The 26,627-nt window shown below is 48.0% G+C and overlaps 1 protein-coding gene and 1 long non-coding RNA gene across 5 annotated transcripts in view; one reads left to right on the forward strand and one right to left on the reverse strand.

Annotated features, from left to right (window-relative positions):
• LOC139059944 (uncharacterized) overlaps positions 1-26,627 on the forward strand; it is an 82,685-nt gene that overhangs the window by 13,718 nt on the left and 42,340 nt on the right. The window lies entirely within an intron of this gene.
• LOC139059941 (uncharacterized) overlaps positions 965-26,627 on the reverse strand; it is a 50,654-nt gene continuing 24,991 nt past the window's right edge. For 3 of the 4 annotated variants that reach the window (XM_070538576.1, XM_070538575.1, XM_070538573.1), the window contains exons 8-13: positions 24,470-24,735; positions 19,762-19,888; positions 12,552-12,644; positions 4,868-6,652; positions 4,002-4,352; positions 965-2,391 (exon numbers count right to left, since the gene is read on the reverse strand). In XM_070538576.1, the coding sequence (XP_070394677.1) occupies positions 2,077-2,391; positions 4,002-4,352; positions 4,868-6,652; positions 12,552-12,644; positions 19,762-19,888; positions 24,470-24,735 (2,937 nt within the window). In that variant the 3' untranslated portion in view covers positions 965-2,076. The remainder of the gene's footprint in view (positions 2,392-4,001; positions 4,353-4,867; positions 6,653-12,551; positions 12,645-19,761; positions 19,889-24,469; positions 24,736-26,627) is intronic. The other variant, XM_070538574.1, reaches the window with a different exon arrangement.

The following is a 26,627-nucleotide window of genomic DNA, read 5'->3' on the forward strand; positions in this document are numbered from 1 at the left end:
TTTTAGATGTGTGTTTTCATTAAAGAGCGGCGTGAAAACGGTCAGGTGCGAACAAACATATCACCAAGTGGGCAATGTTCGCAAAGAATACGAATCGATTTGGTATGAAGGTAGGTGTTCAGAGCCGGCTATACCAAAATACTGAATACACTGTACTAAAGAAAAAACTAAGGAAAAGAAAACGAAAATGAAATAACAAGCACTGCACACACGAATACAAGTCACAAGCACACTAGTCGTCTCGCTACGGGCGTCAGCACCGCAAGCACAGCCTGGTAGCTTGAACAGCCGCCAAGCACACAGTTAGGAGAACGAAGATGGTGGTGACTGGCAGCGTACACAAATCCGTTCCCCTATACATACGTGCAGCACCGCTATTCGAACATAAACCTGACCGCGGAGGGCGCAGCATGACCGTGACGCCAAAACGTTAAAACGCACGCACACAACCACGCACAGAGATAGAGTTCAGAACGTCCAAGTCACGTAATGTTACTCAGGCTATCGGTGTGATTACGCCCCACAAGGAACTTACACGAGGACCCTGGCTCCACTAAGGAATGATGGTGGCAAACTTCCTAATCGTGCTTAGTCGTGCAAGCCAGGCCGCTTTTGCGCCTCGAATTTGTCAACGCCAGTTCGGTGCTGCCTGCCTTATCGATGCATGTTGGCGTTAGCAAACTGAGAAAAAAAGACTGGTTTTTCTGACATCACCCAGATCATCACGGACTGTATTCACGAAGCTCTTTGTTCGTGATTATGGCTATTCTTTTGCCACCTTCAATAATATAACAATGTTACGAGCACCTGCGCTTACGATCAGTTTTAGCCTAAGACTTTTTTTTTTGGGGGGGGGGGGGGGGGGGGGACACAGGCCCTGAAACGAGTTTCTCACTGTAGCAGTCTCGCACTGCCGTCACTGGGAACAACGTTTCGCATTTCGAATATCGCAGTCCACAGTTCGTTACTGCGAACAACCTCTTTATTCAAATTTCAGTACCTCACTGCGAGCGGCACTACTGAGCATATAGCGAGAGGAAAATACACGCAGTACAGGGTTTCTATTGCAGAAGCAAAGGCTAACACTCGGTCATTCAACTTGCGGCGCGTTCACGACAGCAGAGAGCTGTTCTCGCCAAGACAACATTCGGGTAAAGTACCTGTTACCAGTGATGGTCAGCACACTTCGCGCTCTGCCACCCTGAGCTCAAGATTACGGACAAATCTCGACTGCCGAGCGCTTGGTAAGCCCCCCGGAATGCACATTGTGCGAATCACAACACCAAAATAGCAAATACTGCAGGACGAAAGAAAGCGCTAATCACTGCAGACATACAACTCTAACGATGACAAAAAAAGAAAGGAGCACAAGTGACAATGCACTGAACAGAAGGACGACTTTGTCCCTATATATAAGGTGCGCATACTCCACGCCTCCGGTAATGTCTGCTCAGTGTTCGCGCTGACAAACGATACAAAACAAATTTTAAATTAAACAAAGGCGACTAGAAAACAAAAGCAGGTTTGGTTCATACTTCCGTCATTCTGATAGCCTTTCCGGTTCATGAGAAATGCGACAAGGATCTGAACGTATGCAGTATCCTATAAAACGACGTTAAGTCAGCGTCTTTTTTTTTAGATGCATTGCGCTTGCGGCACTACCACAGCCATTCGTTGACGATAAAATGTCTACTTATAATCTATACAAGAAATTCCACTGTCTTCTTTAAATGTTCCCACAATCACTTAACCCCCCCAAAAAAACATCACGGCACTCTAAACATCCCATCATCGTCAAGGCAGCAAATTCCCTATAGGTGACGCCAGTTTTGCAGGAAGCTTTCCGCTTACAGCGACCAGTAGGCTTGTTGCTTCAGCATCACGTGACTCGTATTGTGGCTGCACACACAAAAATCACATAAAGTTCAGCAATTAATTTCGCTCATGTACGGGAATTCTCCCTCTAATGCTGAAAGCGCGCGCAAAAAGAGCATCGCACTCGCTCGGTCCAGCAGCGCGCTGTACGAATCGAAACTACGCCACGTGACGCAGCCAACGCCAGTCCGGTGTCGGCCCCTAGCGGAGAAGGTGGCAGGGCACACCGGCCGCCATGGGCGAATTGGCTGCGCATCCGTAGGCGTGCGCGAACCGCATGGACTGGCGCAGAGCCATGTTGACGCGCATGGAGGCGGGCAGGCGTCGATGCGCCTCGAATTGGTGTGACTCGAACACCTTGTCGCTCAGCTCGCAGTTGTCCAGGGCGTAGTAAAGGAAAAATAGCTGGTCCGCCGTGACGCCCGGAAGAGTGGACAGCTGGAAGTCGTAATACCAGATGCGACGCACGCCCAGAAGCTGCCGGAAGGCCAAGAAGCCCAGCTGGAGGGCAAGCACCTTGGAATGGCGGAATGCAATGAAGAACAAAAAGGGTGAGGGCTCAATGCAAAAGTCGTTGTGTTATATTTAGGCGAACGTTAAAGAACTCCAGCTGGTTAAAGATCCTCCGGAGCCTCGACTACGACACCCCTCGATCATAGCCTGCAGTGCAGCTTCGCGATTTTCCGTCACACAATTTGTGCCTTCGAGAGAGTGGCGAAAACGTGTCTTTAAGTGGCGGTGTTATCTAAACAAGAGTATTGCACAGTCATTACGTTAGCTAGTTAGTTGGTTAGTTAGTTAGTTAGTTAGTTAGTTAGTTAGTTAGTTAGTTAGTTAGTTAGTTAGTTAGTTAGTTAGTTAGTTAGTTAGTTAGTTAGTTAGTTAGTTAGTTAGTTAGTTAGTTAGTTAGTTAGTTAGTTACAATATTCAGTGATCTATTCGTGGACAAATGTGGATTAAAATCGTACTTGTAGCCATGGAACACGTTGCATGGATATACCTCTTATGCAGCGTAATTACTACGACAAATATGTTTGCTAACCGAGAAAATATAACAATATATTGCTTTCACATTTATTAGGCAGTGCCGGAAAATGCGAATAACATGCGCGAAATGAATGATGCAACTTGCGATAAGGAATTGTACACAAAATGTGTACTTTTTTCTGTACTTTGTAGACAAAAGCTTAGAGCCAGTGAACTGAATCCCAGTTCAGAACAACCTATGGTGTTTTATACCGGAATAACTAGAGAGAAAATATGGCTTTGGAAAAGTTGCGACGTAAGTGCCGACCATGCGGTTAGTACGTTTGATGAAGTGTTCGGCAGGCAGCGCTCAATAGCTTACAGCGCTCAAACTTGCTTTTTTTCCTCTGATAAGTTGGGCACTGTACCAAAATGGCCGACCACCCGCTCCCGATTCCATTAATTGCGCTCGAAAACAGCGAGTACAAAGCAAGCAAGAGGATAGCAGCACCAGCTCGTGCACTCCTGCTTTATTTCCGCATTTAGGGTGACATCCGCCATCTTGTGTATGTCGAACGCGATGGGAAAGAGCACTTGCAGAGTTTCGCATATGAGCTGAGAAGTAATGAGGGCACCTTACATATTCGTATAGGGGCTCGCAGCGTCCGAACGTGCGCTGGTAAAAAAGCTAAGGTTAAGCCCAGGATGCGAAGCATACTAGCCTTTATTTTAATTGTTGAACCACTGTTTAGCCTGGTGAACTGCTGTCGCTTGGCTATATTTGGTTCGGCTAGACGAAGAAACAACTCATGCGTTAGCGGAAGGAACGGGAGTCAGGCCGCAGCACCGGCTGTGCTACCGCAGGCGAGCGCAAGAGTTGAGCCCGGCTTGCAGCTGTTGTGACGTCAGTGCCCTAGCGGGAGGAGCGGGAGTTAGGCCGCAGTACCATCTGTGCGACCGCAGGCGAGCGCACGAGCTGAGCCTCCGCTTTTGCAGCTGTTATGACGTCATATGGTAGCTACGCGGCCGCGCGCGGCGCAGCAAGGAAGAGCGTGGTTGTGCGGCTAGTATGCTTCGCATAAAAAGTCGACCTCACGTCCGAACACGCGCATGACTCGGCGACTTTGTTAACACTTATTAGCAGAAAGCGGCGCGCACACCTGCTCGAGCAGCGCGTTCCGCACCCGATCTGCGTCGAGTCCGTACGGGAAGCGGCGTCGAGCGTCGTAGAGCAGGCAGTCGAGCGCCTCGTCGAACGCGCGCTCCGCGTCCTCGGTGAAGTAGAGCGGAAGCTCGAGCTCGTACACGGTGCCTTCGTACAGCATCTGCGCCAGGCCGGCGTACAGGCGCACGGCGAAGCGCGACAGGTGCAGCGCGAAGAAGGTGCCGTTCGTGGGCACCGAGCTGTTGACCAGCCCCACGGGTATCTGCAGCAGCTGCAGGCACAGCCGGTACCGGGCCCACACGGACAGCGGAGACCCCGGCCCGACGGGGTGCAGATTCTTGCCGTACTGGATACGTCCCCGAGGAAGAGCGTAGAGTCAATATTCGGGGCCACAGAAAGGGCAGAAGCCGACCCGCCGCGGTACACTCGCTAGCACACATGCTATGGCGATGCGCTATACTGCGCTCGAAGTTGCCGGTATACAATCGCGCCTGCGGCGGCCGCATTTCTAAGGGCGTGAAATGCAAAAAAAAAAACGCTCGTGTGCGTTTAGACTATCAGAATGCGTCTGCATTCTGATAGCTGATACTTTGTGGCGAAATTAACTAAGTACCACCTATTTTTGCCACCTCTATTGAAATTGTCACAATTTGTAAGAACACCTCCTCGTACCACGTGAAAAAAGAATATCGTAAACATTACAAAAGCCTGAACTCATTTCTCTGACACAATGTAAAGGTCCTGTTTTAACTCGTCCGACAAAAATAATTTCCAAGTATCCATTATACGCCCATTAATGCGATACAGATCACATCAATTTAAGCGACACACACAGCAACAGAAAAGCGTAAACTATAGCACCTGTGCGAGTAGCTGCGTTTGCCGCAGGCTGACCGCCTCCACGAAAGCGCCCATGGCCTTGGGTCTACCTCGGGTCGCCACTTGCTTGCATTCGTCCAGGGTCCTAGCCGGGAAAAACCTCTCGAAGCGATGGTGGCGCATCTTGTAGCGGACAAACAGCGATGTGAGGTTGTCCACCCACGATACGTCGCGCACACGGTCAACGAAGAGCGCCTCCAGCTGCGACAACCACAGTGACCGCCGCACGTCCTTGTGCACCTCTCGCGAAGCCTTGACGGCGCATGCCGGGTACGCCTGGACTGCCGCGCGAATGCAAAGCTGCTCCGTGGTCGGGGCCTCGGCACGACCGAGAGCGTGCACCGAGTGAAGCACACGAAGTTGACCGAATCGCTCTGGCAGAAACGGGGAGAGGGACACCAGGGCGAGAAGACCAAGGTAGTTGAGCAACGCCCGAGGAGATGCCCTGCCTACGATATCATCAATTTTGCGTAGTACCAATCGACTCCGGTGCACCATGATCCGAGTATTGGCGGAAAAAACGGCGACGTTCTCGAATACGACGCGCATGAACGCCTGCACGCCCCTGCCCAGCGTACCGAAACTCTCGACCTCGAAGTCAAGCGGCGACGTTCCGAGGTCGTCCAGATTGAGCAGCGAGAGCGTCGCCAACGCGATGGACACGTCCCTGGAGGCGGCATTGGCGGCGTCGGCGTCTTGGGGTTTGAGCGACTGTGCAGCGGACCATGCTGCCTCGGTGAAAAGTGCCATGACTCGAGGCTCGGACACGTCTTTGGCAAAGAAGATGGTCCCCTTGGGTGGCCCCACTTCGACAATCGTCTTGTCCAAGTCGCGTGGTTCTATGCCTACCTCGACGCCTAGGAGAGACGGAACCCCGAGGAATCGCAGCAGCTTGGCAGCGAATCGCCACACGTCGTCCGGCGTGCCTCCGGAACTGTTGGCGCGGGGCCAGTCAGAGCCCCAGCTCCGGAACAGCTCCTTGGCGTCCAGGAGTGCCGCGTCCACTTCGGCTCTGTTGCTGCATCGATCGTACATGGTACGCGCAGGCGCCACGTCAACGTGCGTCGCGTCTTTGATGTACGCCAGCAAGCGGTCTTCCATGGCTTTCTGTAGCAGGGTGTCGGTGGAGACGGCTGCGCCAGGCTGGTTGCCACGCAATGGAGTTGCCGCTTTCTTCCAGTCCTCGCAGACGTACTCATAGAAATCTTCACATGCCCGCTTGGACGAGTGTGACGTCAGGCTTCGCAGATAGTCGCCTTCCTTTTTGCAGTACTCGGTAGAGCAAACGTACACGCCTCGTAGCGGCTCTTCAGTACTGCCGGAGGGCCGACGCGGGGGCCATTTGCCGGTGGGACGGGTGCGAGATTCGTCACCGGCTGAAGTCTCCGTGGTGTGTTTGTCGGAGCCGCCACCGGTACTAGTAGAAGTCTCGCAACCAGGTATGGCGCCGTGCCTGACCGCAGCGCTCAGGATGAGAAACAGGATCCAGATGATGCAAAGCAAGGCAAGTAGGATGATTAGCCTGCTTTCCGGGTAGAGCACCACGGAAGTAAGCTCTAAGTCACGTATTTCTTGTTCCATCCTTTCGGCCTCCTTGTCGGCCTGCAGCTTCTCCTCGTCGGCGAGAGGCGGAGAGGTGTCAGCAACGGCCTCGACCACCCCCGTTTCCGGATTGACCTGCGTGGCGGCAGCGAATGGCTGCGGCGTCTCGCCCTCACTGCTCGTGGGGCTTTCCTCTAGGTGCACTGGAACCTCGCCTTCGCTTACCTGCAAGAACAATTGTTGAGCTACTTCTACAACTGTCGGTCACTGAGTGCACGCGTTTTCGGTGTACTCATCAGGCTCCTGAACACGCCTGTCTGTTTTACGCGCAAACGTACATGCCCTTTCCGCGAAATCGGCCAGATCAAATCGCATCCCTCTCCCGAACTGGAAGAGGGAAGCGAGATCTGGAATAGGAGGGCGCGACGAGGAGGGCATACCGGGGAGGGTGCACTGCGGAGGGGAGGCTGAAGGAGGCAGAGTGCCGCTGTGGAGGAGGATAGGCGGAGGTGGGCTGGGTTCACATTTTCTGGCAGTCGCCACGGCCGGCCTTGTATGCGCTATGCATGGAGGAAGGAAAAAAACTGGAGGGGTCCTACCCATTCCGCGCGCTGGGAGAAAAGCATGGAGGAAATCACGCGGTATGTTTTGCTGTAGCAGTCACGTTTAGGGGCACAGTGGCGGTTTTGTTTTGTTATGGTGGTTTGCGCTCATGTGTGTGCTGCCCCGTAGGTCTCGTACCGTGGGAAAGGCCTCGTGTGTGCAGGAGTATTAGTCTCCGTGTTTCATTCTATTGTGTTATCTATGCCGTGCTCTCTCGGCTGTTGTGACCAGATAGAACTGCAAGAAGTAAAAAGTATGAAACGAGCGCGCATGCAACGCTGTACACCACGTACCGCGCCACGGACGGAGGTCGTTCTGGGAATATCTTTGCCGTCTTCGGTAGATACATGCTAACGTGTGGTCACGAGCTGAAACAGCTGTGCCTCAGATTATGTACGATAAACGCCTTGCAGGTCAGTGACAACTGTGCAGTGTTCCTGTTTCTTAAGGCGCACGACGCATTTGCGGCACATAAAACAGTCATGTCGGAGGACCCGCCGTGGTGGCTTAGCGGCTGGTGTCGCGCTGCTAGGCACGAGGTCGAGGGATCAAATCCCGGCCGCGGCGCCCGCATTACGGTGGGGGTGAAATGCAAAAACGCCCGTGTCTCGTGCATTGGAGGCACGTTACATATCCCTTGGTGATCAAAATTAATCGGGAGTCCCCCACTAACGACGTGCCTCACAATCAAATCGTGGTTTCGGCAAGTAAAACTCGTTAATTAATTCATTCAGCCACTTGTAAGGATTGGAAAGGAGTGGCTGCTGTGAATATTTGAGGGACGAACCCCCTTTACCGCAGCTATCATATCGGTGTGCTCGAGGGGCGCAGGGAAGCGAAGGTTGGCGGGTGCGGCGCAAGGGTGAACAAGGCTCGACAGAAGAACGCGCGCCCGCGCGCATCTCTAAGGGCTGATGGTCGCACATCGGCCAAGTCGACGCACTAGCTACACGCGTACGCGCTTACAGTTCGGCTGTCCGCGCGGAGGATACCACAGCACTGTGTTTCCGTGAAGCTTCACTTACCGTGAGAACAAAGACACACCTGGCCGCATTCGGTGTATTTATGCGCGCATAACGACGTCATCCTTTGGTGCCCTATTCGTCGGCGCGCTGTGGATGGTTACATCTCCGCGGCGCGCGGCCGCCCGAAACTTGTTAAATAAAGCAAGACGGTTCCTATAAAGCCATGCAAGCAAACGCATTTCTTCTCACAGACTGTTGATAGGTTGGCCGTAGGTCGTCCTGTTCGTAAAGTGTGCCGCCGGTCATCGCCTGTGCATTCTTGCAGTGCAGCGAGAATGTACATATTTGTTTTCAGAAAGGCGGGCAGAAGTAGAGGGGTATACCTCAGTCTAACTTGCGGAGTTTGGTATGAACTCCTTTCAATGGTAGAGCACAACACAGGGACAAAATAGGCAACGGCATCGCGGTGGTATGCACCGCGACAGAATCCGTTGGTTTACGTCCACGCCGGCCGATATTGTTGCGCACCGCAAAGGCCAGAAATATAGAGAGGAAAATCTGCCCAACAAAATGGCGGAGCAACGCGAGCTTTTGGTCTCACTGAGCCTCACAAAGAGTGACGTTAGGCCTCTCCTTAGTTTTTCCTTTCTCCATGGCGTTCTGGACACACCGAATTCGTCTGGCGATCGAGAGGCCGAGCGCCGAGCGAGAAGGAAGGAGCAGCAACGCAAGGGGGTGGGGGCAGGCCGAGCGCCAGTCGACCTTACCCGACTGTTGTTACGCGCAAGCTTATGGGAATCAGCCGTACGTTTGCGGGTAACGGCAATCAAGAAGTGAAACGCCACTCTACGTTTTTATGGGAACGAAGTCGTTGGAATGTATTAAAGCGAATACGCAACAGGGCTGATTTTATCACGTGATAACCGCAGATTATTATGTAAAGAGATCACACTGATGAAGAAAAACTACCCCAGCCCTTCACAAATGTGATGTAACTTAGTCGAGGGCACTCCTGAGCTATATATTAAGATGGCTTACAAATGATCGATTAGTGCCCGCGAGACCGGCTAACCAGAACGTATTTAAGCTTGTTGTATAAGGGGGCATTCTGGTGAAAACATTTGAAAGCATTGGGGGATTGCGTTGGTGCAGGCATCGTTTAGCCTACGTATGCTGTCGTTGCCAGGTTTAAGACAATCTATTTCCAAAAGCTCTGTGTAGCATTCACGGCCTGGTAGTACACCTTAATACGCTAAGCTGTGCCCTTTTCAGCATTGCAACGCGAAGTACATCTCCGTACCTTGCACAGTAAGCGGTACTCTTAGGCGCCCGTTCCTGCGTTTAGCGTACGCGTCCCTCAGTGTAACCGAGCGAACGAGCGCAGCGAATAACGAAAGAGCGAATGCAGAGCGCAGCGGGGGATGAAAGACGGCGATAGCGAAGAGAGCGCGAGGAGGAACGCGGAGGAGGAGGGTACGGCGAAAGCGTGAGAAGCGTGGTGCCGCGCAAGACGGGCTCTGCGGCGACGACCGCTACGAGACGGCGCCAGAGTAGTGCGCCACCGTTTGTTCACCGATGGCATGCGGCGAGTGCGTCCACCGATACCATACGTGGAAACAAAGCGTTGCATGAGTGCAGGACTGCCTGCGGCGGCTGCTTTGTATCGTGCCTATGCGTCACCCACGCGCTGCTTCTTGCGGTCTCCCGATTAGCGACGCTGTTGCGCCACACTTCGCTCCGTTTGCAATTCGCCGCACGAGACAGACTGTGCGCGCCAGCCTATATATCGTGAAATGAAAACACGTATAGAGCTGCGCTCTAATTTTGCATTAGGAAGTATCTTAACCGTCGGCGACTTCCTTTTCGCATCCTCTCATGTACCGTAATATATTGGGTCGATTTGTACCATCCTGCTACAATAGCTTGAACAGCATTTTTTTGGTGTGTATTACGCAATTAACGTCTCGTGAAACGTTGAACAATGTAGGGATTAAAAGGCCAACTGCAATGAAATGTTTTATGGCGCAAAATGCTGAGTTTTAGACAACTTATAGTACATATAGACAGCTGCTTCTGTGGAAAATTTCACGTTTGAAATGCGAGAGGGTACGTCCCAAAACCGCTCGCAAAAATCGATATTTTTCAGAGCGACAACGAAAAAAACGCCGACATTATACCACTTGCCGGGTGTGAGATACGACTTGAACCAGCGCTTCCGTCGCAATGTACCATTCACGAGTGTGCCAGCTAATAGCTCACGCACTTTTGCTTGCTAGAGAGTTAGTATACACTGCTCGATGTTTTGTGTACCGTGCATCCGACTTCGCCGGCCGCTGCCTGACACGCTGGAAATGTAGGTGTTCTGTGCTGGAAACATCCGCGCCATTAAGCTCAGCTATCCTAAAGCGAGTCGACCGAGTTAGTGTTCCTGTATATGCTCCCGCAGGGAGCATATACAGGAACACTAGACCGAGTAGGCAACTACCGCCATCTGTAGTAAAATATGAGAAGTATCTGAGGCTCGGCGTAAAGTGCCCAACTCGGTAATTTTCTCCTGTGCGTTTGTAATTTCTTGCGCATTTCAGTTGGACTTCACCTTTCACTTTTGCCATTTTTCTTCTTTCTTGTCTAACTGTACTGTACAGGGATTTATTGTAGTGCAATGTATCGTATTCAATTCTGCACTAAGTGCCAGCTAGATTTAGTCCTTAACAATTTGAAAGATTACACTTTATCAAACGTTTATACACTGGTGTTTCAAACTTGGTTCCACCTCTCAAACATTAAAATAAGGCCCTACAAAAGTAGATTCTTTAAAACCGATGGTAGCGCTGAAAGGGACGAACACACGGTGACAAGGCAACGACTAACGTTCCCTTGTCGTCGTGTCGACTTTTGGCCGTGTGTTCGTCCCTTTTAGCGCTACCATCGGTTTTAAAGAATGCATCACCAACTAGCCCAGCACCAAGTTTTGTTGAAATAAAGGTAGATAACTGTGACTTAACCTTTCTAGATGTGCCCTGCAAGGAAATTCGATTAATCAGTTAACGGATGAAAAACCCTGCATCGAAAGAGATCGATTGACTAAAGGCTAAAATGATGAATGATCGAATAAGTCTAATAAAAAAATTAATCAGCCATCCCTAAAAGTCCCGGTCGAACACTGGCAGCGGTTTCGCCCATTTCGCTCTCGCGGCCCTGGCGGCAACGCATTCCGGCATTGTTTGCAGCCCCATCTACACCGTGGCTGCTGCTTCCTGTTTTTCGTGACAAATGCAGCATGTGGTTACTGCTGACAGCGTTTCTGGCACTGTGTGCGAAAGGCTTTATCTACTTCTACGTGTAAAATGTAGAGACGCGCAAAATGTCTCGAAGAAGGTGCACCACTCGAACAAATCGCTCGAGAATATGAATACAGCTTACGTTTGCTTTTTGTGCGCCAACGCGGCTAATACACTCATGGTCATCCAGACAAAGCGTTTGCGAAGCAGGTATTGCTTCTGAAATGTAGCCTTTGCAGCTTCGTCAACTGCAGTTTACAGACTTTGAGTGCGTTAGCTGGTTCCGCCGCACTTGCCAGCTGCACCGCGGTTCATGCTGGCACTCTGAAAGCTGGGACAGGAAAGTTGTGTTCGGCCTTTCGTCTACACAGTGGTGTGTACTGCACAGCCATCATTTGTGTTTGAGTGCGCATCCGAGCACCCGAAGGGTCGTGCAACGTGTCGGCATTCTTGCAACGCCTCGATTCACATGGGCAACAATAAAGCACGCCGAGAGACACATCCACGACTTGCAAATGTTGAGTGAACGATGCGCCTGGACGCGACCCCGAGACCAGCAGTCAAGTACGTTTCCGAGGCTTTCGCCACATCTGCATCACTGCCGCTCACCGCCAGATGCACGCGTCGTCTGCTCAGGCGCTATTTAGAGTCTGCTAATAAGAAAACTAGAAAATTAACAGCACTGCGGCTTTGCCAAGGTTGCTTTGATAATATGTGCTATGCTTCTGTAGCATATTCAGCCCAAGTGAAATTTCGTTGCAGCTGGCCTTCAAGTGGTGGATGTCGCTTTGCGCTAATTTGTGCGGCCAAGATATCAACTAATAAATATTTATACGTGCAGTACGGTAGTGTTTTAGGCATCGCGTGAACTTTGCAATGCAAACAGTACTCCCCTTGATGTGGCATTGGCCAGCGCTCTAATGATTGTACCAACAAAAGCTAGCTAAGTTAAGATCCAACCGAACTGTAGCTCATATTATCCACTGAAACGCATGTCACTCTTTTCATCATGTTACTTTAGTTCTTTATTTTTCGAGCAAAACAAAATGCGACAAAACAAGCAAATTTGTTTGTCATATAATAAAGAAATAAGGCAGAGTTACTTAGCAAGGAGCGTTAAGGATAGCGAGTATCGTTTTTCTTTTTCTTTCGGACCTGTGAAATGTTTCTAGAGAACACAGATTTAACTGATACTTATGGTCTGTGGTTTATCATCAGTTCTCACATTAGCTCAGTTCATATGAACCCTAAACATATCACTATCTCAGTGCTCACCACAACGGGGACCATGTCGACGAATTCGCCCTCCTCGAAGTCTCGGAATTCGCCGCGCTCTTCAGTTTCGCCAATTTCAGCCCCTTCTTCTACCTGCGGGCACACATTGAAGAGTGCTGTGAGACAGATCGGTTAACAGCGCCATGCCACCTTCAACCTGAAATGCTGCGGAGGTGGCATAAACGCGGCACCACATATCCCAATGAACAACGTGAGCTTAGGTGAGCTTCAAGCAGTGATCTGATTGATTGATTGATTGATTGATTGATTGATTGATTGATTGATTGATTGATTGATTGATTGATTGATTGATTGATTGATTGATTGATTGATTGATTGAATAATTCGTTCACTGACTTGATAATAAATAAGTCATTGCTTCATTAAAATTTAACTGTTCTAAATCAAAATCTAGCCGGCTGGTTGGCTGGACATTCTTGGTGCTAAGGTGCTAATGTCAGCATTCCTAGAAAGGTTCACCAGCTTCGATTGCGCAGTAGTAACGTGTGACCTCAAATGCTTAAGCTTCTGTATCATAAAAAATGCAAATCGGCTATTGTCATACAATTTCTTATGTGTGCCAGTGTGAATGGCCCGCCGTAAAAATTACCCATCTCTGTAATATAATGTTCTCAGGAAATGCGCTGAAACATGCGGTACACTATGGCGGTGCCTCCAAGTGACGACCTAATAGGACCGTCATTCAACTAGAGTAACGTCATTGCTCTGCCGTAACTGAAACTCCGGCTAGTTGTTTATTCATGATCGTCAAATATCGGCGCCTCAAGGAGCAAGGGACGAATGTAGAACATACACACACTGCACTTACTTCCGACTGGTCTTTATTTCATAGAAGGCGCAGCAAAAAAAAAAAAAATACGCTTACACCTCACGCAGAAATCGCTTTTCTTTTTCGAGAAGAAAGACAGAAGGGGTTGTCGCACATTGCTCAGCAAGTTTGTCAATCAGATCTACTTCGATAACTTCGCCTGTCGCCTGTTCTCTCGCTTTTTTCGCGACACAACATTTCTCAAACATTGAAGCATACCCGCACCGCGCACAGCTTATGTTTGAGCTAAGGTCAATTATCTAGACTAAGAAATATTTTCAACAATATTTAGAAAATCCTGCTATTGAACAAGCCACAGTGGGTACACTGCTGAGGCCAAGACAGAAGGAAGTAGAAACAGGTCACGCGCTGACTATCAATTACTCTTTTATAGTAAATAAAAAAATCGAGCATATGTACATACAAAAAACACGCAGAACTCACTTAATCTTGAAATCTACACGCCGCAAAGTTCTTTTTTTTTAGATAGCAAAGTAGCAGCAGCAGTTGCGGTTGGCACAAGCGAAGCCTCGTCGCCTGTAGCTGTTGGCTGCGGGCGCGATGACAACGAAGGTGATATACGATTCTTGTCGAGGGAAGAATATTGATGAGAGTTGTATACGCACACAGAGAAGTACGACAACCATACAAAACACATCTATGGCTTTCTAACCCTTGAATAAGTGGGCCGTCGACTATGCAGAATCGTACAAAGATGGGCACGCTCCCTCTGGAACCACGACCAGGGATCCCAGTTTTCCACTGGGCCAGATGGCAGTGAGTAGCGAATTGCCTATTTGGGCACATATCCAGTGGGCCAAGTTGTCTTTGTATATCCAGAAGTATATCAGGCCAGGGAGCAACGCAGAGCGCCATACCCCGTGGAACAGCAAAGAAACCGTCACTTTAAAGGAAAGGGTGTGCGAAAAGTGTGAAGGCGTAACGGTCTAAGTGCGAAAAAAAGGGGTTCGACTCGTGGAACTCTCTCCCTGTGCTGGATAGACATTGAAATTATTTGGCGCGGACAGCGATGAACGCCGAAGGATTCGATGAACTCGCGGCCAAGGTGCTGACCACGATGACACAAAATGGCCGTGGGCGACAAAAGACAGAGGTGCACTCAAACACATGGCAACGCATGGCAACGCATGGCAAGGTGGAAACGGTTCGAGCCAGATACTGAACAGCCGTGATCTGGCCAATGAGATGCCCACACATATTTTAACTTGGTGAATATGTGTTCTGCCACGCGTTTTCATGGAAGTTAACCCATGACGCCGATTTTGCAAGTAACAAATTATGAAACGTGGCGAACACCGCACTTGCCTCTGCAACCCTGCCAGGGTTTCCTTTTCTTTCTTTCTTTTTTTAACATAGCGCACGTTCTTGACAGCTTGTTAGGTGAATAAAATATGATTTGAATATGTTGTAGGTTTCCTATGTTTTTTTTACTTTTGAGGCAGTGGGAAAGTTTGTGCGCATGAAAAAAAAAATGAGGGCGTAGCTTCTTGGTTTCGTCGGTTGTCGTCCATCATTGCTTTTTGGCTTCTATTTCACACCTTATTATTTTTTCGCAAGCTCCTACAATGCTGCAACTTCTGCAACTTCTTCAGTTCTTGTTCGAACATTCTGTGCCATCACTTATACGACTTCAATAAAAATATTACATTTTTACATTCCAAAACCACGATCTGATTTTAAGGAATGCCTTAGTAGGAGACAAAGAATTACTTTGACAACCTGGTGTTTTTTAACGTGCACACAAATCCAAGTACAAGAGCGTTTTTGCATTTCGCCCCCTTCGACAGTTTCAATAGCTCCGAATGAGTATATGAAAACGCAATGCATGATTTAATTATCTTTGAGTGACTAGGCGTAAAATTAAGCAATGAATTTAACGATCTGGGATGGTAGCACCAGCTTTACCTGAAGATAAAGAATTTTAGCATAATGGGGAGAAACTATTTTTCCTTAATGAAACTGTTCTAAAGCGAACCTTAACGCATCACGCACTCTCGAAATACTTTCAAAATATTTACGCTATCTCCTGTATCTCCTGCTATACATCTCGCTCTGTAGATAAACTAAACCCATCGACATAGTGGAATACGTTCTGCACCAAATCATCAAAGACTGAACCCAATTTCGCTGCACGCAAAGCAGCTCCGAAGAGTACGTGTAAAGGTTGTGCCAGGCTGGCTTTCCAACGCACGTCATCGCAGGAGCTTGCGAAACAACTGTAGTCTGTGAAATCGAAACCAAGAAAGTGATGGCTGGCGACAAATCGGTGAAATCGAAAAGGTGCGCTGTCATTCCTTATGCTCGCAAACTTTGTCACGGCCTAAAGAAAGCGTCACGTACGGCCTAGGCATTCGAGTCACGTTTTCTTAAACTGAGAAGATGTCAAGTATGTGCGCAGTGGTGAGAAAACGACGGCAGAACATACAGGCACGGTTACAGAGTGTGGGCGTGGTGTGCGACACGTTGTGAATTTTTTTACGCACCAGAAATGGTGTCGTGTATCGATTGCCATTAAAACGTTTGGCGTAACATACTTTGGCCAAAGTAAGAGATGCGTGAACTTCATATTTCAAGAGCACAGCCGATCATTTTCTGCCTCGAATTTTCTCCGTAACTCCGTGTAGGGCCGTGGGGGTGTGTGTTTGGGGGGGGGGGGTGCGGGGGGGTGACCCTCGTATTTTGTGACACGTCTATTTTGTCCCGTCCTGGACAGCAGCTGGCCCGTGAGGTCATTTGTGCTTTGGATATTACAGAGAAAAGGAAACGGTTGTGTAAGTAAACCCATCTCTCTCAGTGACAAAGGACTTGATTATCTGGCCAGCACATGCACGATACCACAAGTGTAACATCTTTCTTTCGTAGCCCCAAGAGAGTGGCTTCACACTTTTCACAAACACCTTTTTTTGTTTCTTTGTATAGTTGTGTCAGCCCCTCCATTCCTCCCATTCTGTTTTTTTTTTCTTTATCATTGAGAGATTAGCAGCGAGTCAGCGAGTGACCTGTTTCTGCTTCTTTCTGTCTTTATCTCGGTTCACAATGTCGCCATACAGAGAACATTGACCAACTCGTCCAGTTTTCTGTCCTGCGAATGAAGTTGACATCAATGGGTATCACTTAGTGCGAACTAGGGCGCTATAACGTAAAACTATTCCAAACTTTTCTATTGTCAAAAACATTTTTTTGACCACCTCCCTTTCACCTGTCTGTTACGCGACGTCATGAAAACCGCGATAGCTCCCCATCTGATATGGCGTATACACGCTGATTATGCATGATTTGACCGAACAAAAGAAAAATAGTTATTTCTGTTTCGACGCCTTTTTGCCATTAGCCCTCGGCTATTGATCAAAAGATTTCGGGTTGCACTTACTTCACCTGCCTGTCACGCGACGTCACAAAACCGCGAAAACTCACCGCGTCAAAGTGACGCGTACGTGGTAAAGATGCATTAATACGTAAAAAAAAACTGAATTTTCTTCTGAATAGCCGCAAGCTGCCTTGCTCCGAAAGGAATAAAAGATGGCTGCCGCCGATCGCTCAGGCACTGGCAACTCGCACCTGCCGGAGAGCAAGGGTTTATTTGCGTATAATAAACCTTCTTGCGTGACCGTATTACGTTTTCGAGCACTTTTGGCATATTTACGACCTCGTTCTGCCAACTCTTCTTTGCTGAGGAGCCGTTTTAGCGTCATTCTTAAGCTTCCGTGGTATGCCGCCGCGATTTTCGACCAGCCACTGCAAGCTAAGTAACAGAAAGCGGACCAATCGCAGACGCCGGCACCACCCTCTTCATCCGGTTATCGATTTTTAGTACAGTGGCTCGGCCCCATCGAATCCCTTTCCACTTGAGCGTGTTCCTCGCCTTTTGTCAGCCAATCAGATAATACAAGCCGCTCAGTGTAGGCAATGTTATTCGTTTTTCAAGCAAACAAGAGTGGCCTCCTATGAACGAGGATAGCGTTTGATTGGTCTGTTCGGACAACCCTGCGGGTGACCGCCCTATGCTTACGTCGGCGGTTGCGGAAATTTGACGCCGCAAGATTGGAATAAAAACATATTGGAATAGTTTTACGTTATAGGGCCCCTAGTGTCATGGACTGGTTTTGGGCGAAAGCACGCATAATCCCCTCCAAGCTGTGTATATATATATATATATATATATATATATATATATATATATAGGTAACTCTCTCGTGCAAAGTTGCCTGTCTTCACAAAACGAAGTTATCGTAAGACGGTACACATGCACGAATATCAGCCTTTTCAAGTACAAATCAAGAACAAATAGTAAGTATCGCTATACTGATTCGAAAACAAAACAAATATTGACATGCAGACGCACATATTGTTACGATGAGCAAGCCCGACGAACAAACGTATGTATAAGTAACTACATTAGTTAGTGGTAAACGCACTGTCTGGTACAAAGGTCACAGCTCCAGTAAGCAGTCTACCACTTCCTCTTCGTCTCCCTCTTGCGCGCATGGTCCTGTCCGAAGCCACCGTAACAATATTTACAGCTGGAACATTTATTTTGGTAGAGTTAAGTACCACGCATGTATTGACTAGTACGAAAATACAGTTATCAGGAACAGAGAATCAGTTTTAAGCACAAGATCATAACTCGACAATAACAAATACTGCGCGAATAGAGTCTCAAGTACATCGGAGCCTGACTGCAAACAAGCTTTCAAACAAACAATGCTAGCTCTACGGTTAGCGTTCCAAAAACGCCAAAAAACACGCCGTGGTGGCTTAGTGGCTACGGGGCTGAACTGCTAAACACGAGGTCAGGGTACCAAATCGGGAGGTCGTGAGAACGAATCCCGTATTTCGATGGGGCGAAATGCAGGAATACCTGTATACAGCACATTGGGTGCATGTTATACAACTCTAGGTGGCAGAAATGTATACGCAGTCCCCCCACTAATGCGTGGATCTTCATCAGATCGTTGTTGGGGTACATAAAAACTGCAGATTTATTTAACGCCAAACAAATTCTTGCTAAAGAAATATCAGACGCTGTGTTAAAAGGTAAAAAGAAAGGCGAGGAAGCTGCTAGAGAGCTTGTGTGTTGTATAAAAAATGTAAGAGGGCCCGTTTCAAACAAAGGATCCCAAGTTGTAGCATAAAAGGTAGAGCTTCCACATGGCTAGCCTGCCAAAAACACTACACGACAGACTACATTCAAAATTTATAGTTAGTATGCGATCGGCTCCCACCGCTGAGGCATAAACAAAGCTTGCATTACTCAGCCTTTTTGGCATTGCCTCACAAGCTTGTCGTTGTCTCGTTTCTGATAATCCGCATCAATTCGTTTAGCACATGCTTTCACAGTAACCAGATTTCAACGTTTAGTTGTTACAATTATTATTGGGCTAGTTTTGAACATTTTAAAATGCGGAATAGTTTCTTTTCGAATACGAATACAAATACCTTGTAAAATATTCGATTCGTATTCGAAACCTTGGGATTGAACGGCAGCGTACTTAGTGAGACATAGCACGCCCTGCCGTTGAATCAAGAATTCCAACCAACTGCCCCTCCAATTCCTCTTAAGCAAGTTCGAAACATCGAATATTCACCGACCCCGCATATACGAATATAAATTCGGCAAGTGCGTGAGGCGCTCAGGACGTGCAACGCTGCGGCTTCGACTTCACGCGACTCGGCTTTTTCCTGCCTTCTTTATTTTTAAGTACATAGAAACGATTTTGTTACATAATAACGATTATCTGTGACCTGCAGGTCTCTCAATTCCCATTGTACAATCTCTGCTGCATTTGCAAGAAATTCGTTAGTTCTCCTATATTTTCTTAAGAATTTGCACACTTCCATTATTGTTCGCCGTGATTCGGAGTACGCGGCGTCCAGACCGACGGCTCCACCGAAGTGACAAAACCGAATCTCAAAGGCCATGCTTTTACGCACTGCAAACGCCGGAAGCGATTTCTGGAGCCGGAAGTACGACATAGCGCTGAAACTTGACGCGCGCCGTAACACATAGCCGAGCGGGTGCGGAAAACAGTTTTCAGTAGGTCATGCTTCGGTTGCGAGTCAGCAAATTTAGCGATGCTCACGTGATCAACGCCTCGGCGGGTGGGCACCGGCGTGTTGTAGGACGCAGGACGGCATGCGCTTCTCGGAACACGCATTTCAAATGCAAAAGACAGAGCTTGGCAGGACACGCCGGTTGTTATCGAGCGTCGATGCGGGGGCGCGTCTTACATCGTTGAAGATATCGCACCATTTTCGCGGCATCCCTACTCGACGACGTCAGCATACTTTACTACGACACTCAAGCTGACGCAGTGCCTCCTATCCGTCGCTGTTTCCCTGTGGCAGAAAGGCGGCGCTCACCTGTAGAGCCTCGCTCCCCAAAGCCTCGGTCTGCTGAGCGAGCAAGTCCGTGTCGGACACGGTAGATCGTAGCATGTTGGTCTCCATGGCAGCGGGAACGATAGACCCACCTTCAGTGTGTGTTCCACTGCTCAGAAAAAAAATATATTGCTGTTTTGTTTGGCATGTATTTTCATTAAGGATGTAATTTAGGTAATGAACCGAGTAAAAACCGCAGCGAACTGTTCTGTAGGGAACTTGAAGGAATTCGGCATCACTACTCGTTTCTAGGTCAGTTGGTTCGTAGTAGCTGGTGTGACAAGGATGCGAAATGTTGTGAAGAAAGCACAAGATACTCTTATTTGTGCTGTGCTTTCTTCACATTCTTTGGTGTCCTGTCACACCGTAACATAGGAGTGCTGTGCTGACAATGGAAGGAAAGCGATTCTGCGCAGTAGTTAATAAGTTTAAGACAATATAACATTGCACCAGTAAGAGCAGCAATATGTGCGTATTCAGTGCTCCTTGCCTCAAACCCAGTATCATGTAGCGCAGCAACGTCAAACCGGTTTCGCGACAAAACCGGTTATCCCATTCACCGGTTATTCGAATTCTAAAACCGGTTAATAGGTGTAATCGGTTAGGCTGCCTAGATATTTGGTTGTAGTAATCAAACATTCAGATATTCGAACATCCAGAATTTTGTTTTTCTGTCCTGGCACCAAAATTCTTTGAGCAGCTGTAACTCGATGGCGCAAATGTCCTACAAAGAAAGGCGACGAATTTCTCCCATTTTATGTCAACACTGTGCCTAGTTTCAAGCAGCTCGCTTTGAAAGCCACGCGCACAATGAATGCTACCTGGACGCATTCATGGCTTTATTCATCTTCACATCGCCCCTAGCACTTTTCAGTTCCTTCCTAGCATTATTTGCAGCAAAATGTAGTCTGCTATTTCCATTGTTCTGCCTGTGATGAAGGCATCTGCGATGAATCTAGAGCCCGAGTACCCAATTCATTTCATTGAAGCGGTTCATAAAGCAGTTCATAAGTTCACAAAGTTCATTTCGTCAATTTTCTTTCAACTGGGGTGGCCTGCACAGCTTGGGGTCTGCTAGACAGAGGATGTCATTTCTGGATCCAAGGTTTCAAGGCCTCCATAATATGGAGCCCACATGTCAGGGTTACAGCTGATGCTATTATTAGAGGCATGCTCAACAACGTAGCGCCTCCAGTCGATGAAAGCCCGAGGGCCAATAGCCAGATTGAAGCAGCCACACTCTACATGCTGTTTAATGCATAGCCCCGTGTTATTCAGGTGTCAGGCGTACCTTTCCGAGCCTCGGCTTCGACACAATGATGGAAGGCCCACAAGTCGACATGCCCCCATAATAGCATAAATTTCCCAGAAAGACAAGTAATAATAATAGTAATAAATTGCGCAACAAAGCCTCAACCACAAGGTCGGAGCGCGTACTTTTAACTGCAGTAAATGCATTAACTGCTAAAGGAGGTTGCTTCTACCGGAAGCTGTCAGCTTCCGGATGTTTCTCACCAAAAAAAAAGAATATAGGACGTGCTTCGACATCTAAAAATGTGGAAGTGGAGTTATTACAGTGGTATTTCCATGATGGCGTGGAGTTAACCAGCGTATTATCTTACGTGGTTATTCACATACGGAAAGAAGGAAGCTGTTTAACAGGCCCAGGCGGCTTATGTATTCTTGTGTTTCGTTTCATTGGGGCCATTTGTAACACTGTACATTCAAAATTTGTGCGAACACAGCATTCACACTTCTTCAGAATGTCAAGATTCTTTGATGCCGTAGATGAGCACTCTCCGCACCTTTAGGGCTTTCGACTGCTACCTGCTTAATAATAAAAAGCTGAAAAATTGTAATCGCTTGTTGATGCTGTGTCGTCGTACACTTTACTCGTCGTAGACCCTACTCGCCACTGAGGGCAATTAAGATTATTCCGACGGGCGTAGAATGCAAAAGAAAAAAGTTCGTGCTCCGTACGTTGGGTGCAGGTTAAAGAATCCCATGTAGTCGAAATTGATCTGGAGCCCCCACTACGACGGGCCTAGTAATCAGATTGGTGGTTTTTGGCACGTGTAGATCCGTAGAATCCAAGAGTCATCTTGGCTCATCCATTTCATTGTTACTTCGTTCAACGCAAAAAAACAGATATGTTTCCAGAAAAGCTTGACACAAAACACCGGTTTCTCTGAGAAGAGCACTGGGATGAAACTCCGAATCACACACTATCGGAGCTGCGGTTCCTGCATCCCTGACGAGCTTTCGTTCGTCTTTTTGATGCTTCTGCAGAGGACGACGCAGGACCCGCCGACGGTCGGCGAGCTTACAAGAAGGCTGTCGTGCAGTGACAAAGGCATTCGAGAAATGTGTCATTAAAGTGTGCCATTAACGCTCACTTGTAGTAATTTCCTTATCTGTATTCTGTATTTGTGTGATGTTTTTCAGCGCTCCTCACTATCGGCTGATGACCTTGAGAATAAAATAATTAAATAAGTAAATAAACAACTGAGCTGTTTTAATCGGCTGGAATGACTAATTGCACTGCGGTGACAAAGCAGATTATAATAAACTCGCCAATAAAATCACTACAATCTATCCACCGCGGGGGATTAGCGACTGCGGTGTTTCGCTGCTAAGCGCGAAGTCGCGGAATCAAATCCAGGATGATGAGAAATATCTGCGTCAACGTGGGTATCCCTAGACATTGAACTGCCTCCTAAAACGAGGCCTTATTTGCCTCTTGCTCTGGGTTTGGCGCTCGTCGGGGTTTCGTCACCGAATATATTTGTGGATAAACACTCTATAGACAGCTCGGTTCACTGGTGCCGGGCTGTACAACTTGCTGCTGGCTACTTCTCTGCCCTCGTGGACATTTCCGATCTCTGGGCATGTTCCACTGGGTATGTTCCCGAGCAGATAACTTTGAAACTGGGCCCGTGTGACTGGGCACGTGTCACTGGGTATGTGCGCATCCATTCTTGGCCAAATCCCCAAGAATTCGTGAGCCACAGGTGACCTAACTGGTATAAGTCATAAGTGTTGTTTACTCAAGCTCAGCACTTCTCCCTGCCTACACCTGACATCCACATTCTTCCCTCAACAAGCATCGTACACGTCGCTATCGCCTCTGTGACGCAAACAGCCAGCAGCTACAAGCCACAAGGCTGGGTGCGAGTCATCCCCTGCTACGACTATACCTCGCCAACTCAAACAAGCTTCACGTCACTTTAGAATCCAATATGGTGATGTGTCTTCGTGTTCTGTTTAAAGCTAAGTAATCTTTTTTACGAACTCTAGCGGACTTTCCTGACTGTGCTGCTGGCTGATGCTTCTACCGGGCCAAATAGCTGATACTATAAAAAAAAACATTTCAATTACGTGCGCGATACTGGTATCAACCCTCGGCGCCCCAGTAGAGCATCCCGAAGCTCTAAGCATGAAGGTACAATCTCTTTTCTTAAGTATTAGTCATTTACGGACCATTAGGCCACAATCTTCTTTATTATTGATTGATATCCGAACCATTAGCCCGTAATCGCACCTACACTTCCATCGTGCCAACGCTATAACTATCTCTTGGAAGCTGTTACCGCGCGTTGGTGATTATGATGACTTCCAAACTATGATACATACCCACAGCGGGAAATTAGAAAAGACGCTGGTGCAGTTAAAATATGAACAAATGAAGAAACGCAAGTCAATGTAAGAGTTGTCACATTGCCGCAGCACGGGTGCGCGTGATCACCTGCCCGCGCGCCAGATTCCTTCACGCCAAAGACGCAGGAAAGAAATGGGCACACTTAAAGCGTTTGATAACCCGTGTCACGAAATATTCACTTCACAAAGATCCCAAAGTGTACGTTGGATTAGCATATTAAAATCTTTTTTTCGACACGGCTTCTTACTTGTTGCAGGTAATGGCGTGTAAATGCTGCATAGCATGCCCCATTCGGGCTTGCCAGTGACAAGCGTGCGTGCATGCGTAAAATTTAAAGTTTGCGACCGGCGTCCCTTTCACGTGTCTTTTCTCTATGTGAGCCCTCATATGCATGGACAGGTTGGTACGGGCCACACGATGAAATTAAAAGCGAGGACGAAGAACAGATCAAAGATGCACGAATGCAAAAGAACTGTCAGGTATGCGTACTTCATGAGTGCTTGTGTCTTTTCCGATGTGCGCCGTTTTCACAGTAATCGTTCTTCATGTAAGATATCTTCCGTTTTTCTAATGACACAGCGGGCCTTAAACTGTTCCCTCATTTTCTCAAAAGATCGTGCGCGGAAATACATGCAGTGTGCTTTATAAATAGAAGAAGAAAAAAAAACGCTGGTGGTGCAAAAGCAGGGAACATAAAGAACAAATTGTAGGGCAATATAATCCTATCACGTTTGGTGGTCAGCACGAACCACGGGTTTTAGGCGCCGATAATATACGTAGTATATCAGTAAAATTGAAGAGCTTGATGGCATCTATCACGTCCGCGTTTCAAATGGTATGCTTATAATATTCATTCATGCTACCAAACAACCACCAAGCCGCTATGCCCATTCACCCGCTTATTTTTATATTCATCCCTCCCTGTCTCATTCCATCCATCCATTCATCCATCCATCCATGCATCCATCCATCCATCCATCCAACCAACCACACATCCATCTACCACCCGTCCATTCATCCCATTCCGCGTACGTTTCGGCCTCTTCTCTCCTCCTCCGCATCTCGTCCGAGGACAAGGAGAAACGGTCGGCGTCGCTCTCGGAGCCTGCACCTCCGCCATAGGGCCCCGCAGACCCGAAGCTCCGCCACGCCCCTTCCTCCGGCGTGTCCCACGTGACGTTGAAGGAGCTGGTGGCGAAGCCGGTCATCCCTCCGCCGGCCCCGTACATGAGCTCTTGCTCCGCCGGGTCCAGCACCACGGGCACCTGAGGCTCCTGGGAATAGCTCTCGCTCGTCTGCTGGGAAAACGGTGCGCGGAAAGAAATGTGGTCGCCGACGTCGAGACACATCAGGAAAAGGGAAGACATGGCACAATGAGAGGCAGCAGCATAAAAAACAGGGCGAGATGGTTGACTGCGGAAGGGATCGGCGTTGGCCAAGTTGGTGTTGCATTTGGACGGGGAAACAGCGTGTCAGAGGAGCACAATAAGAGATCAACAATCATGCACTGAAGACAACAGAGCGCATGCGTTGATATTTCATTGTCCTCGTCTTACGCGCTGTTTCCCCATCTAAGATGGTGAACCAGTGAAGATGGAGTCGGCAAACAGCAATGATTCCTTACGCCCGACTGTATTCCTTTATTCGTTCATGACTGGTCGATGCCGCTGATAACAAGTGCGGGGTCTCGCTTGTACCACTGACGAAGTGCGAAAATGAATAGCATCCTAATAGTATCGTTACACTATTCCGTTTCATAAGGCAAGGAAACCCGGACATACGCGTCATACGCGTCATCTTTATTAGCCAGGAGAATAAAGGAAACGGAAAGTCCTAATGTATTTCTTTTTTTCCTTTTTGTTCTACATTTTTACAACCATCTGAACAAGAACAGTGATCCACAATTATAAAAATTTGTGGCTTCCGTCCACCCAATAACTCTTTTGGGTATTCTGTATGTCAGCAGGACGCGCATGACGTCGATTTTACTCCCGCCTATGGCACGTTGTCCATTCGTTCATTTCACTTTTCTTTTTTGTTGTTATTCCTACATTTGAATTCAACACAACACGTAATTTTCCCTACGCTTTTTTCTGGACTGATTGTATGTTTGCTTCTCATGGGTGTACCATATATGCCATCTGTATTTATTTTCATAGCGCTGCCAATCTGTTTTGCTACCACAAACATCGGAATGGTAATGAGATGAGCAGGTGCTGGGCTGACAGACAAAGAAAACATTTGTGTCAGCAGGCGTGCAGTCATAGTCTACGTGTAACCTGATTAGCAAGAGTGGGCGCCTGCGTTTCATTCTCTTAAGCACTTCCGGAAGTATACTGGGTCGACTGAAAACGTTGAGACCTAAATGGAGGACTAAACGGGATGTGTTTATCCGAACATGAGTGCTTGTTCGGTACTCTAATACAGCATTGTGTACGTTCTATTGAGTTTAACGAGCGCGCTCACAAAAGAAAAAAAAATCAAGCATGAAGTACTTTACGGGCTCCCGTTCATTGTACAATTTGCATAAAATGCAGTGTGGTGGATCGTGTGGTCCACGTGAAGGTGAGCAAAGTTTACTTGCAGCGTGCGCGAAACGAGAGTGCTCGGTGTATGCGATAGCTTGAAGCTTGAGCACAAGTGTCAGTACGAGTGTCGGCGTTGCGCATTACCGCAACAATTATTGCGTTACAATATACCAGTACCACTAGTGGTATCTACGAAGCAGAGCCACTAACTACTCGTAAGTCTACTTTAATGCACTATCAATTCTGGGTCTGTTGCTCTGGCGTATTATCGCGTACCTACTTTTACTGGCTTAGCCAGTTCGTTGCAGATACTGATCGCATTCACAATAAAGATAGCATTGTGTCGAGCCTTCGTAGTTATTTCACTTTATCATATGACAACAACCAATAAATCCGGTTGTCTGCCTCATGAGTGTCTGTAAATGCACGTATTATTGATGAAACGCTTTTAGCTCTTACCGCTGTCAGCTCTCACTCCGAGCCTATCCAGAACTGATATCACAAACACGTCTTATAACTAAAGCATTTCATCGCCTCGGCGCCTGCCTCTACATGCACCGCGACGCAAACATTTTTTGGGCTGCATCGCGCTACGATACCATTAACATCGCATGCGTCATAGCGTGTGACCCGCACCAACGCGAATGTAAAAGCACAATACG

This window comes from Dermacentor albipictus, chromosome 5 (assembly GCF_038994185.2).
Source record: "Dermacentor albipictus isolate Rhodes 1998 colony chromosome 5, USDA_Dalb.pri_finalv2, whole genome shotgun sequence".
NCBI classification, from domain to species: domain Eukaryota; kingdom Metazoa; phylum Arthropoda; class Arachnida; order Ixodida; family Ixodidae; genus Dermacentor; species Dermacentor albipictus.